The 14366-nt window shown below is 35.2% G+C and overlaps 1 protein-coding gene across 2 annotated transcripts in view; it reads right to left on the bottom strand.

Moving 5' to 3' along the window:
- The window catches only part of CHM (CHM Rab escort protein), a 157421-nt gene that overhangs the window by 31242 nt on the left and 111813 nt on the right, over positions 1-14366 (bottom strand). For both annotated transcript variants that reach the window (XM_084788787.1, XM_084788788.1), the window contains exons 9-11: positions 11573-11650; positions 2692-2796; positions 2244-2307 (exon numbers count right to left, since the gene is read on the bottom strand). In XM_084788787.1, coding sequence (XP_084644913.1) covers positions 2244-2307; positions 2692-2796; positions 11573-11650 — 247 coding nt within the window. The remainder of the gene's footprint in view (positions 1-2243; positions 2308-2691; positions 2797-11572; positions 11651-14366) is intronic.

Here is a 14366-nt window from a genome sequence, read left to right as displayed (position 1 = left end):
CAGAGACCCAACACAACTTTGGCATATGACTCTGCACCTCTGGGCCTTCAGGAGGTAGTCTCCAGAATTTCTGTGGAGTTGATACTGTGGGAATACATGAAGCCATTTGTTGTGTGTGCTGAGAGAAGGATGAAGAAGTTGGATAAAGGGAGAATTTTGATATTAAAGGATGGGATAAAAGAAAAAGAGCTTCAGAAAGGCAGAAAAGGAACAGTTAGGGTTATGATGAGGGCACAGGGCACGGAAAAGAAAGGAGTTCAAGACAAGGAGAAAACATTGTCAAAACCATTAGAAAAGTTCTTGTTGAAAACAACAAAAAATGTCTCCTGACCCTCAATATCATGGTTTTTCATATACTCAGTAAGATAAATTGTAGTAGAAGTGTAGGGCAGAAGTCAGATTGTGGTTTAGAAATGACTAGGCATTCAGGAGCTGGAGGCAGCAACAATTTAATAGAAAATACTATTAAAACAAAGGGAGAGGCTAAGTATTCAGCAAAGATGGAGTCAAAGTTAAGAGACCTGATTGATTTTTGTTTGTTTGATAGTTTTTTAATTTTAAAACTCAGTGAATGCGTCTGCATGTGTGTATGCAAGAAGTCAGTTTTATGTATGTGTGCTCACACGAGCATTCACACATGTATCGAAGGCACCTGTGAAGGAGGTTACCTATGGACAAGGGAGAGACAGACTCCCCAGTCATTCTTGAAATGTTATATTATATTGTGAGTGGTGGGTTGAAATTCAAGTTCCTCTGTGCATGGTGGGTATCTACTTTACCAAAAGAAACAAGAAAATGATCAGAGGGGGTTAGAACGTGAAGACCGGTAATAGCTAGTCACCAAGGTGAATGAGCAAGTGATCAAAAGCCAGGGGAAGAATTTGTAATGTGAACAAGATTCACCTGAATGATGCTGATACTATCATGACTTTGTGGGAAGGCCAATCTGTTTGGTTATGCAGTTTTGTCAAGTGGCCATCAGTGCTACAGATACAATAATGAAGCAGACATGGGAAAGAGAATTTCCTCTGTGGCTGCATTGGGAGGCCCTGGCAACATGGGAACTAAAGATGTTAGAAGGAGTACCTACCATTGTATCTATGGCAAAGGAAAGGAAGAGAGTAGAGGAGAGATGATAAAATCAGAAGATGCCGAGGGGACATCTACGAATACACAGAATGGGAATTAAGATTAAAAGAGATGGGAGGACTTGAGCAGATTCATAATCCTGTAAATTTATAATCTTTAGTCTTGACTAGACCATTGAGACTGTTCAAGAAAATGTACAAAGAACAAGCCACTTCATGAAGTGATGATTATATGTCTGTCTTTAAGGTTTGACTTGCTTGTAAGCTGCATACTTGGGAGAGGACTTCACTTGTAATTTAAAGAATAGAATTCACCAACTCCCAAACTTACAAATAGTCCCAAGTCCATCCTCTTATTTCACCACATGCTACATTTCTAGGGGCAATGCTTTGCCGGGTTCCTTTTTGACTTCTGTGTGGATCTCAAATTACTTTCATTTTTGGCTGAGTATCTCAACTCTTTTGCTGACTCCATTCAAACAGCTAAGATACATAGCAACTTTTTAAAAGACAGCTCTCCTCACTTCCATATTCTTCTTCAGGGACCGGTTAGTATCTTTTATACTTCACAATTTAGTTTCTTCAAAGAATTGCCTCTGCTTATTCTTTTCACAGTTCTGTCTCCCTCTCACCCTCATATGTATTCACAAAGCCTATAGTTTAATGGGTGATCCAGACATACCAACCAAAAATGGTAGAACAATATGATGAGTGAAACATTAAGTGTTCTATCATCTCCTTAAACTATATGCCACTAATACTTGTCACACTGAACTGCACTTCCTATTTGTCTGCATCTGTGTCCCTAGGCTATGTGGTATTTGAAGGGAGACATGCTATCACAGTTATCAATATCTCCTAGGAGCAGAAGCCAGAGTTGAGTAAAAGGCACTTGCTTGCCAAGTAATTAAATGAAAGCTTAGTTTTAGAGATTTAATATACAGCATAGGGGCTATAGTTACTAATATTATATTATAAAATATTATATTATAAATTTAAAATCTGCTAAGACTGGATCTTCACTGTTCTTGCTATAAAAATATTTTGTAAAGATAGACATTACTTAGTTTGACTGCATTAATAAGTTCACCATGTACATGTATTTCTTAACATACACAGCTTTAATTAAAAAAAAAATTTAGAGGACTGAATCACCTGTTGATCTGAATCCGTTTTTAGTACAGATCCATCTGTAATCAGGACTGCCCTGGATATTTGCCTGCAATGCACAAAAGAGGAAAGCAGTGATTCAGATTCCACGGATAAGTTTCATTTATTGTTATGTAACCAGCAGAAGGCATGTTTCAAAGATTTAAGTGAGGATAAAAGTGTCAAAACCCAGTCAAGTTCTGCTTTTATCTTCTCTTGGCTCAAGAAAGAAGGATGCATGACCTACAGACAAACTCCAGCTGATGCAAAGGAGAAGAAAATCTGCTAGCCCCCTCCCCTTCAAACAGAACCAAGTAGGGAAGAATGTAAGAAACAGAGCATACCTTTGGTTTGGTATACCTCTACATGCTACTTGAAAGACAGATTTGTAAGAATGCTCAATATAACCACATGGCCATCATTTTTCCCTTCCTTCGAGTACAGGGCACCTTACCTGTATGGCACACGGGAACATGTGTTCTCAGAAAGGTAACTGTCTTCAATAACGAAATGTTTAGAAATTATTCTTTGACCAAACTGATCTATCATTGCTTTACATCTAAAAGAAGATAAGCATAGAAGAAAAGATAATGTTAATAATGAACTAATTGAGAAAATGAGATAATGAACTGCTGATTTTGAATTTAAAGCCTTGTAAAGCTTAAAAAACTGTCAACTACTCAACATTTTAGGACATAGGACTAGAGATATATTCTGGTTCTTATTCTGACAGCTTTAAACTGTAAACGCATGTAAAGTGCTACTTAAATATTTATTTTGATTGTTATTACTCCCTAAGTGTAAAAGACCTGCAAAGCATCATTGCCTAATTCTAATCTTTACTTGCATTTAGGAACATAGACGCTTTTCCTTTGTTTAGAAAAATCAGCTTTCTTTTTTTTCCCCCAGCCTTAATAGTGATAAGAGGAAAAGGAAAGCTGATTAAATATCGTGTTGTATCATTCACAGTCTGTAAAAGCCACTAAAGGCTTTTTATTTTCCTGTTAAGTGTTGCTTTTTCTTTTGTTCAAGAATAGCTATCTGGTCACACGTTTGATAATGTTTTAAACAGAAAAGAGAATAGAGCTTCTTTTAATATCTGTTTCCACTTTACTTCAAAGGATAATCATGGAAAGATTTCTTTCAAGTGCTGTTTCCAAATAAGGAAAACACTTATGCATGGACATTATCAGGTCTCTGTCATCTGATATGTGTTGGGACAATGAATCATATAGAACCCTCCATTGACCTTCTTTCAATGTGTCTAGATAAAAGGATGAAAATTAGAATCCATCTCCTTGCAGTGCCACAAGTTATAAATGTACTTTATAGGGCTCATTATCCAAACTAATGGACTAAGGGCGACATCCTTGAAACAGACTTACCAGCACTGACAAAGCCTCTATGCAATATTTCAGGAACTATATGCAAATGACTGTATGTTTGCTATATCTTTTTATTATGGAAATATCAATTTGCTTTTGTCACAGCTTCTTTTGGTACCAGAATTATTTTATTAGAAATACACTTATATGCTGGTCCTCAAAAAAAAATGTAAGCAACTGATCTCACACTTATGATATATCTAAAATATTCTGCTATAAATTGAAGTATCCTCAATTACTCTAAATAAGGGATTTTTAACAGAGAGAATTAAAAATAAAATAATTAGCACCCAAGAGCATTAAAAAAAGGAACTGAATTTGTATTTTCCTAATATTATTGAATAAATAGTATGCCAAAATAAATGGCAGGTTAGACTATTATGATTATTGATGTTATGTACACACTTCTAAACGATTAAGCATTTTAAATATAAAAATCTGCTATATTCATATTTAAATGACTTTCTTATCTTGCCTGTACTTCAACTCTCCTGCCTTTTTCTTAAACTACTGCTGATGCTATCTATAAAATACTTCACTAAATTAGCACAAAGGACTTATACCAAATACTGGCCAAGATAACTTTTAAAAAGTTGAAAGATAAGTTTTTTCTTAATCCCCTGTTTTGAAGCACTCATAAACATTTTAAAAATAAAAGTACTTGGAGAAATGGAGAAGAGACATCTGCTGCATTGCATGACATACTGATTCTATTTGTCCTGTAATCACTGGCAAGAATTTCTTACTTTTAACTAGGAACTTAGAGAAATTGAAGAGGGTAGGCAAATAAAAGGGAGAATAGAGTCCTATGTCTGTTGATAGGACTTGGGGTATACACATTTGTCTTTGTTCAAACTTAACTAATGGGTACTTAAGGATGGGACACAGCTATATTGATAGATATAAAGACAATGGAAAACACTGAACTATAGATCATGAGGTTCATATCAAATTGCTTAGGGTGAGTTGTACTGTTATCTGCATTTCCTGTGGAAGGCATAAATAAATCAATAGCTAGCTCAAGGGGTGAATATCTGTGAAGATGTGTGAATAAGCAAGTATACTGCAATGTTCATTGTAGAAACTGAGCAGAAGACATGACAGGTGCTCACTTTAAACTCAATGTTGGCAAAGGTTTGAAACTTTCCATTGTAAAAGGTTGGAAAAAACTGAGAAGAGAGTTTTTCACATAATCTTTAATCTCAGTGCCTTTTCAAAGGGCTCCCAAAACCAACCAACCAAACAAACAACCTAGAACTACACCTAGCCCTCAGGTCAAGTTTATGAAGTCTTTCTTTCCTGCTTTGCTGGCTTCCAAAGACTAGTAGAGATCTCTTGGTGACTGGCAGACACTGGTTTCAGTTGTTACAGTATTAGAAAGAGTTAATGCAGATAATGCAGAGTAAATATGATAAATATACACACAAGCTCAACTATGCAGGAATCAGATGCTAATAAATGTATCTGTTTATGCAGAAGCTTCAGATGAGACTGATTCCAAGGGAGGAGGAGGAGGAGGAGGAGCAGGAGAGGGAAACAAATCAGAATCACACCTGGGGGACTTTTCAAATACTAAGTACCCCTGGAGATTCTGATAAGCTTCCGAGTCCCAAGAAAGAATCATAGTGAAGCCTCTGCTACTGCTGCATCTTTATGTTGTGCTAAAGTGAGAAAAGAGAGAGAGAGAGAGAGAGAGAGAGAGAGAGAGAGAGAGAGAGAGAGAGAGAGAGAGAGAGAGAGAGAGAGAGAGAGATCACATCTGTACAGAGTGAGGCAACAGTTACATATGACCAGTCTCAGTCAGTCTGGTAGATGGTAACAACTTGACTCACCTGTTAGTCTCATTCTTACTGTGAAGTACTGAGGCAGTAGGCCTAAGCAAAGTTCTGCAAACCAAGGCATGTTAAGCAAATGGTAAGATTTGTTTTCCCTCAGATACTTGACTTATTGCCATATATTCAGCCTAATTGAGAGAACAATGAAGAACGGATATTGATTTGGGAGCTACTCTTAATCTGTGTTATAAAGATTAATATAAAAATTAGATGGCATTCGCTTAATGGAAAACAACAAAATGAAACAGTGCTGCCAGACACATTAAAATACCCTCCTGCCTACCACTCCCACACAAACCTGAGGAAGCCATTAAAGATTAACAGCATTTCAGACTTAGCAGAGGACCTTGCTGAGCCTCATAAATAGTAAATTGAGAAGAAACATGATAGGAGTTCCTAGTTACAGGGACACAATGACCAAGCTGATTATAAGAGTCACTGAAGCTAGACAGAACATTTCTTGGGCAAGGCTTTCTAAATCAACAAAGCACAGCACTTACTCAGCTCTTGATTCACTGATGTGAGAGCATACATAGCAAAATGACAATAAAGGAGGGGAAAAAAAAACTCAGCAAGTTTAAAATGAAACATCTGGAACTCAGTGAAGAAGAGAAAATAAGTGTTAACAGGTATGCAATCCCTTTGATCTTCAAAATTAAAACCCAGGTAATTACAAAGTATGGAAATTAGAAATGAAGTAATAAAAAGAAAAATATTAATTAAGGAAATAAGATAATCACTCCAGGAAACAAAGCAGGTCTTCCTATTGAACACACCTTCTGAGTTTTCACCAAAAAAAGTTTCAAAGTGTTCACAATAATATTTCCAGGGTGAGCATGTACTATAATTGTTTCAACCCGTTCACAAGCTTTAGTGTTTAGTTGTTGCTCTGATCTTTTCACCAGATGTGTATGTATCTTTTAAAGTGGGTGCTAATTTGTTTTTTTGATAGTCTACTTAATCTTTTAACAATAACTAACTGGCAAATAAAAATTACACTGAAGGAATACAATGTAAAATTTGACATATGTAGACACTGTGTAATGAATAACAGAATCAAATTAACATATCTAATCACCACCCATAGTTACTACTGGAGAGCAAAGATGCTTAAAGTCTGTTCTTATCAAATTTCAAGTACACAATGAAGTTACTATTATCTACTTCCTTTTTATACCTAGCATGATACATTGCAACCAAACTTTATCACAGCTCTACATGTGTTTTCCTACCTTATAAATTCTCTATCACATAAGCTATAACCAGCCATTATAATCCCCACTCAAATCTCTCTTCATATCTAATCTGCTACTATTCTAGATTCCATCTTAAAATATTTCTTGTAAGTAGCCTCATCTCTCCCACACCACTGACACTGACTTAGACTCTGGTTGCATTTAATAAGGAAGTGTACTGCAAGAAGCTGATCCCTCATTTAATCAACATAAAATAATATGGCAAGTACCTGTGCCAAGCACTGTGAGAATGCAGACACACGCAATTTAAAAATAATAGTATCACTCAGAGATAAAAGGTGAGGAAAAGCCATTGCAGAGCAATAAGGGAGATTTCTAATTGAGGTTTGAATGAATTGGCAGAGTATTGGGGAATGTAGTTTGGTGAAAGTGACACATGCATTGTTTGTACAGGATCAAACAGTGAAGCAAATAGTTTTCTGTCATGAAGGTGAGAAACAAAAGGGGAAAAAGAAATGAGTGTCAGGCAGTGGCCTGATGTCTTCTATAAGGCTTCGGAGTTTATTTGGAGATGATAAAAAGCCATGAAGGCTCTTTACTTTCCTCTTCATAGAGGAAAGCCAGATCTGTGAACCTAATGACTCTCAATACATCTGGTTAATTTCACTGTTTTATAATGTCTTCCAGTGGACTTGCATCCTACAAGGTATGCTTTGTCAGCCACTCCACTTTTTATAACACTAGGCACAAAGTGGTTAAACCTCTTGGTTAACTTCATACAGACTGGCAATGGCAATGTCAAAATTCAAATGCAGTCTATGTGACATTGAAGGCTTCACTGTTCTCTTTAATCCTAATACACACAGGAGAGGGTCTATACTTTACTTTTATCATAGCATATTACATGATAACAACTAGCATGGGAGTTGGTTGTGGGAAAGCATCTGGAATGTAATTGTTACTATTTTACAAAAGAACTTCAAGCAGAACTTCAGTAATGGTATGAATAACGGAATCTTACATTTGGCCTAACAAACTATTAACATCCAAATATTCAGGAAAGGTATAGTTAGTTCCCTGACAACAGAAAAAAGTAGTATTTCTAAAAAATCCTAACAAGAAATCTAGAAAGTAAAAAAAGCTGGAGTAAACAGAAGATGAAATGAAGTAACTATCAAACAAGGACTACTTCTTAGTTCAGAGCTGTCATACGTAAATGTTAAATACTGTATTGCAAAACAGCCAACTTTAATGTCTCTGAATTTAACCTAGTCAGCAAAACTACAAAGGAAAAGAAAGTTGATTAACAAGAGCTTTTAGTGTTTACAAAAACAGCAATTAGAAGGTGGAATGTTAGAATTTGGGGGCGGGGATGAAAGATTGAGAGGTGTCTTAATAACATCATGTAGAGAATCTAGGTAATACACATCACAGACAAAGCAAATAAAGCAAAAGGGGGGAAAATCAAGCTCCAGGCAAAAATAGTGATTGACACAGTTGGTCATATATTCCATATACTTTATCATGTGCCTCCTCTCTCAAAGCTTATTTCATACTTTAATGTTTAAACAGGACATCAACCTCAATGCTGTGGTCACTTATGTTTCTGTCAACTTTATTAAATAGAAGGTGAAAATCAAAGCACACACAGAAAAAGTTAAAATCACTCTAAGCTTCATTCATTAATGTAATGAGAGGGTTATTGGGGATAAAGAGTAATAGAGACGTGTCTCAGTTCAGAAGACATTATAGTAAGATCTTGCCCTTCCTACAGAAAATTTATCAAATACTTGTACAAGGGACCTGACTTAGAGGTCTAATCTAGTGTCTGAGATTAAGGACTCTGACCCAAAACATGAACAAGTTGTAATTTCATTAAATGGGAGAAGAAATGTCAAATATTCCACCTAGTAAGAAAGGAAAACTAAAAGTATACCAATGCAAATCTTTGTAGGTTGCTTGTTTAAGATTACAATTACAACAGACAATTTTCTACGTCATCCTAGAACCTTAAAAAGAAACAAATATCAGATATACTCAACTATAAGGTCAGGATTTTTAACAAAATTTTCCTGCACTTTTAGGTATTTACAATGTATCTTCTATTACTGGTATTTCTCTAAAATAGATCTTAAATGAGAGCACTGTTTGGGAAAGATACATTAGCCTAAAACCAACTTGAATTAAAATTAGCTTTTGATATTTACACAATCTTGGCATTTGTTATTTTCAACTTTAAAATATTGCATGCTTCACCCGCCCCCATTTTACATGTTTCTTTATGAAGAATGTTAAGGATCATTTAAGCAACTCATATGGTGAGGGGACAGTAAATAACAGGAATCACATCACTCCATGTAAAGCTTGAAAACTATACTATTATTACGGGATAAATTGTTAAAGCTTGGAATAAATGTTGTAGTAAGAGAATCACATGCCATATCCAAAGAAGTTGCATTTTAAAAAATCATGATAGATACGAAAATGGTGTTCATTGGAAAACTGGTGTTTAATCAATATAACACAGGCACTGTGTGCTATTTGTTTATGAAAACAGACACAAATAAATTGCTCAATTTGTTTCTAACAACTCATTACTCAATCAAGTGACAACTGGCCCACATTTAGGCATATGAAATATCTTAAGATAATTTATTTTATATGCTAAGGAAGAATGAGTTAAGTACTTTTGAATATAATTTAACAGAATCTAAGCATCTGGTAAAATGTAAAAGAAGACTCAATGATTATTGCTGAGTCCTAAACTATCTTACAATTAAAAGAAATGGCCAAAAAAGAACGTGCTATCATTCAAGTACTAATACTGTTCAAAAGCCCCTCTCATTACAGGATTATCAACCCTTTACACATCATAGGTATCATTAATAACTAAGGTGCTTCAGGACTTGTATGATGATACAAAAGACTTTAAACTGCCTACTACCTACAATTTATACTGCGTGTCTATCTGGAAAGTTCATCTAGACAAAGCCTAACAATAATTTAAGGTCTAGGATTCCCAAGCTCATCAGGAAACACAGTACCATTGTATAAACCTTTAAGTTCACTTTATAGAGATCACTGTTTCTCAGTGTCTTCTAAGAGCGAACTATATAGATTCCTCTAGGGTGTTGCTTAGAACTATAGTCTTCCATTGAAAAGTGGTGACAAACACCTGTCATCCTGGAGTACACTGTGAGAACCTATCTCAAAATACCAAACAAACCAACCCAACAAAACACTAAATTCCTGGAAGTATCTAAAAGAGTATTTACTCAATTCCCTTGGTCACTTTACAGAATTACCAGTCTAGAGGTTCTTAGGGTTTCTAAGACCTTTAGTTTTCACCTTTTTGCTTAAACTAGAATGTGTATAAGTACATAAAAGTAGAACCATTGTTTGGAGTATTTCATAAAAATGTCAGATGTAAGGTAAATGTAGCCTTTATTTCAACAAGTGCTATTACTGTACTAGCATACCTATTTTAAGAAAGAAAGAAAGAAAGAAAGAAAGAAAGAAAGAAAGAAAGAAAGAAAGAAAGAAACCACCAACAAGAAATATGAGCCCTGAAAATTCTTCATGTCACTGAGCCCAACATGTGGTACTGGAATGGTGCCCAAGGAGGATAAAAATGATCTAAGCAAATAAACACCTTACAAGCAATTCATTATCTGCCTTTCTGTCACAGGAAAGCATTTTTGTTTCAGAATCACTGTTTAAGGAAAACAAACTGGGAGGCATAAAGACAACCACTCCTTCATGAACTTATATAGAGCTCTTCATGCCAAAAATATGAATATCCTGAGCTTTTAGGGGTAGTCCTTTGTATATTATCATTTCTTTATCTATTCAATTGGTAAAGATATTTTATAAGAATCTTAAATCACATGTCAATTTTCCCTCACAGAGCTGCAAATTTACTTTTCTCTAGCACTAAACCTTAGAGAAATTAACGACTTATAACACTGTAACTCACTTATGAGAAATTAGTAGCCAATTTATTCCATTTAGACTACAAAATTACTGCACAAAGAAACAAGCCATTTAAGATTCTAGTTACAAATATTATGGAACTTTATTATTTTAACACCACTATTTTTAATATAGCCATCAAATAGTCATTTATGAAATATAGGTCAACAGGTACTTGAGAACATCTAAAAAGAAAAGAAACAACTGTTTTCAGAGGTCCTAAGACCTCAGGTAGTTACGCTATTTCTTTTTCAAGGTAATACTTAGAAATTGTACAGTGGTGATTTACCTGAATTTAATTCAGACAAGAGTATATATTAATAAATAATAATAAATCTTAGAAAAATAATTACAATACCAACCATATGTAAATAGATGACGCTTAGCTATTGTAAGAAAGTGGACAAATTCATACTTTTATCCTCAACCAGCTTGTAGCCTAATTCTGTTGTAAAAGAATTTATTCTCAGATAACAGGGCAGCATAGTTTATGACAACAATCTACCTAAAAACTCATTAAAGTCTTTTCTCTTGAAGTGACATGCATTATCAGCAGAGATTAATCTGATGAGTCTTTAGGTGAGCTCCATTTTTAAAAATGCAATAACAGAGGGCTTTGTTGTCATCTGATGAAAATCAATTAGAGGAGGTAAGGCCACAAGGAAAACTAACATCACTCATCACCTACCCCCGGCAGCTGAAATGATTTGTCTTCCAAGCTTGAGTGATCAGGCGCTACAGTCATATTGCAGGGGAATTAATTTAGTTTCTATATTCTGAACTCACTTTCCTTGTTCTGGAAGACCTAAACACAGATTACTTTTAATCAAGGTTGATATGTTATTAATACCAAGGAGGATATCTCAAGAATCACTTTTTAAAAAGCAACTTCTATATTTTTCACCCATATCTGGTGTATAAATCTAGGAAGGTTATAGCATCCTTACTTTCTGGATTCTTTGTCCACTACAAGGCACTGTACAGAATGACGAAGACAATAGATTCCACCGAACACAGCACACATTCTGGAAAGAGAATAGAAAAATAAGAATTTGATTAACTGGGTTTAAAACTAAAGTAACAATATTTAGTGATCTTAGGTATTATAATAGGAATTAGAAAAAGGAAATTTTCTAATATATAATTTCCATTATCTATATTAAAATTTCTCAGATGTAACATTAGCAATTTCTTTATGAAACAAAGGAACCACAATTAGTATATAATCTTGATATCTAAAATTGTGAACAAGTCAAAAATGTCCCTAAGTAAGAGTTATATGTGCCCCTAAAATCAGCTCCTGCATTTCTAAGGTGCATAAGCCACAGATAATCCTCCAGAGGTGGTGAATGAGTCACTCAACAAAATAAGAGTAGAGAGGGTTGAAGAAGGATGGAACAAGGAAGATTGGGAGACTTTAAAAGATATCAGGGACCACAGAGGTAAGCAAAACCTCTAAGAGACAAGACTAACTAGGAACTGAAAACCTGGAACACGGCAGAGTTAATACACTAGAAGGTGTAAGGAGTTTTCTTGTTTCAGTCAGCTAAGTACTAACAATTTAACACCCATTTAGGGAGAACAACACTTCAGATCTGAACAGGACAGGAAGCAGTAAAGGAAACCATCTTTAATGACATCTGATCATTTAAGGGACTATACCTCAGTAAAATGATCTAGGAAAAAACAAACTCACTACTGGGGTCAGGGGGATAAACAGAATGCTGATTGTCTAGTGCTCAGGGTAGACTAAGCTTATACCTCTGTACTTAGATTCATGATTCCATCATTGAAAAAACATTGAACATTTGAAATTACACCACGAAATGATGCAAAACACCCATTACCGAGGAAATATCAAAAAAAGTGGCTCTAGGTAAATGATAACCCTAGACTTTAGCTTCTTTCATATTTTCAAAATCCCACAATGAGGATTTTAAAACCTAAGATTACACAGTACTGTAAGGAACATTCAAGCCTTGAGTGAGAATGAGCAGACACAATTTAAACAGCAGGGATCAACCCGTAAAAATATTACTCAGATAGAATTCTTACATAGAGGTTATAGGTCTGCTTAAGATGGATTAATGAAAAAAATGTGGAAAAGACAATAGAATATCAGAAAGATGACTACGGTAGACTGAATATTTACATCAGCAGATTCTGTACCCTAAACACAGAGATATATAGATATCTTACACTGCATGTCATGAAGGACTTTCTAAGTACATTACATTAAAGTTCCTGCTATCAGATAACCCTGGTGAGTACAACACAATTACAAGGATCTTCAAAAGAAGAAACAGGAAGGTTAAAGTAAGATATAAAGATGTGCAGATGAGTGCAGAGGTCAGAGTGATGCCTTTTGTATAAGGTAGACACATGCCAAAGAATGCAGGTGGCCTTTTTAAACTAGAAAAGGAGAGGAACAGAGCCTTCCCTCGTGCCCTAAGAAGGAATGCAGTCCTGCAGGTTCCTTTCAGACTGCTGACCTAAAGGAATGTAAGATGATAAATTTCTGTTGTTTTATCCTGCTGATTGGGTTAGAGCAGAAATAGAGAATTAACAGAAAGGTATACGAATACATTAGAAATGATCATGGAAGAAGTAGCACTATTTACCAGAATAAAGAGTGGGCCATGAAAAAAAGTTTTGGGGATGACATGTTATATTTATCAGAATAATCATCTCTGATTCACACTGAATTCCACATCAATTCCAGGAAGTGTATAGGCCTAAGTATGAACAGCAAAAATGAAAAAAGAAAATCAAAAGATATGAAGTCAAGAAAGAAATTCTTCAGTAAAACATAAAATTGAGAAAATACAGAACTTTAAACATTTAAACAGGTAGACAAGAAAGTTTTAACAAACAGGCAGTTCATAGATATGAAAAGATTTACTGACACATTAGTAGTTATAAAGTCTTTCAGTTTGGATAACAATTTACTACAGTAAAGCTAAAGATGCGTCCCTTTGCAGACCAGCAAATCCTAGCTATATGTATTGAAAAAGATGGATACACCTTTTTCTTTCTTCCTGCATACATTTTAGGTATAGCGGTTAACGAAGAATTTTGACAGTCTGGGTTCATATGCCAACGATGTCACAAACTAGCTGTGTGACCATAGAAACATGAAAATCAGCTCCACTGTATCTAATTTTCCAACCCAGCCCTCTCATACCACTTATTCACATAGGCTTCTTTTGAGGAATAAAATAATGTTTGCAAATAAGTTATAAAGTATATGCTATACAGAAGCATACACCATATATTCATTTTTAAATACTGTTTTTATGTACCAATATAAAGTCAAACTATCTAGAGGAGAATTCACAAACAAATGGACATTTGTATGTACAATATTTTTAGTTTAATCAAAGAAGATCTAAGAAGTAGCCATCGTCCCCAGCTTCTGGGAGGTACTCTCTATGCCCTCTAAATGTCATGTTTGAAAGGAGTGGGTTTTGTTTGTTTGTTTGTTTGTTGTTGTTTGCCTACAGACACTGGTTCAACAAACAGCCTTAAGAAGTCAATTTAGAGTCAGGGGAGGATGGACCAGACAGCCTTAGGATGAGGGTGCCCAGAACAATACTTTAATTTGGAGTGAGAGCTTCGAGACATTTGATAAATAACAGCTAAACTCCAAAGGGGTAGGCACTGACCTCAGTTCCAAGGGAAGTTATGCCTAAGTGTTGAAGCATCAATAAACAAAAGTTGAATATTGATGCACAAGAGCTT

This window comes from Acomys minous (assembly GCF_964271855.1).
Source record: "Acomys minous genome assembly, chromosome: 7".
Lineage (NCBI taxonomy): Eukaryota > Metazoa > Chordata > Mammalia > Rodentia > Muridae > Acomys > Acomys minous.
The sequence above is the reverse complement of the archived record's forward strand: the minus strand, read 5'-3'. Positions and strand labels throughout refer to the sequence as shown.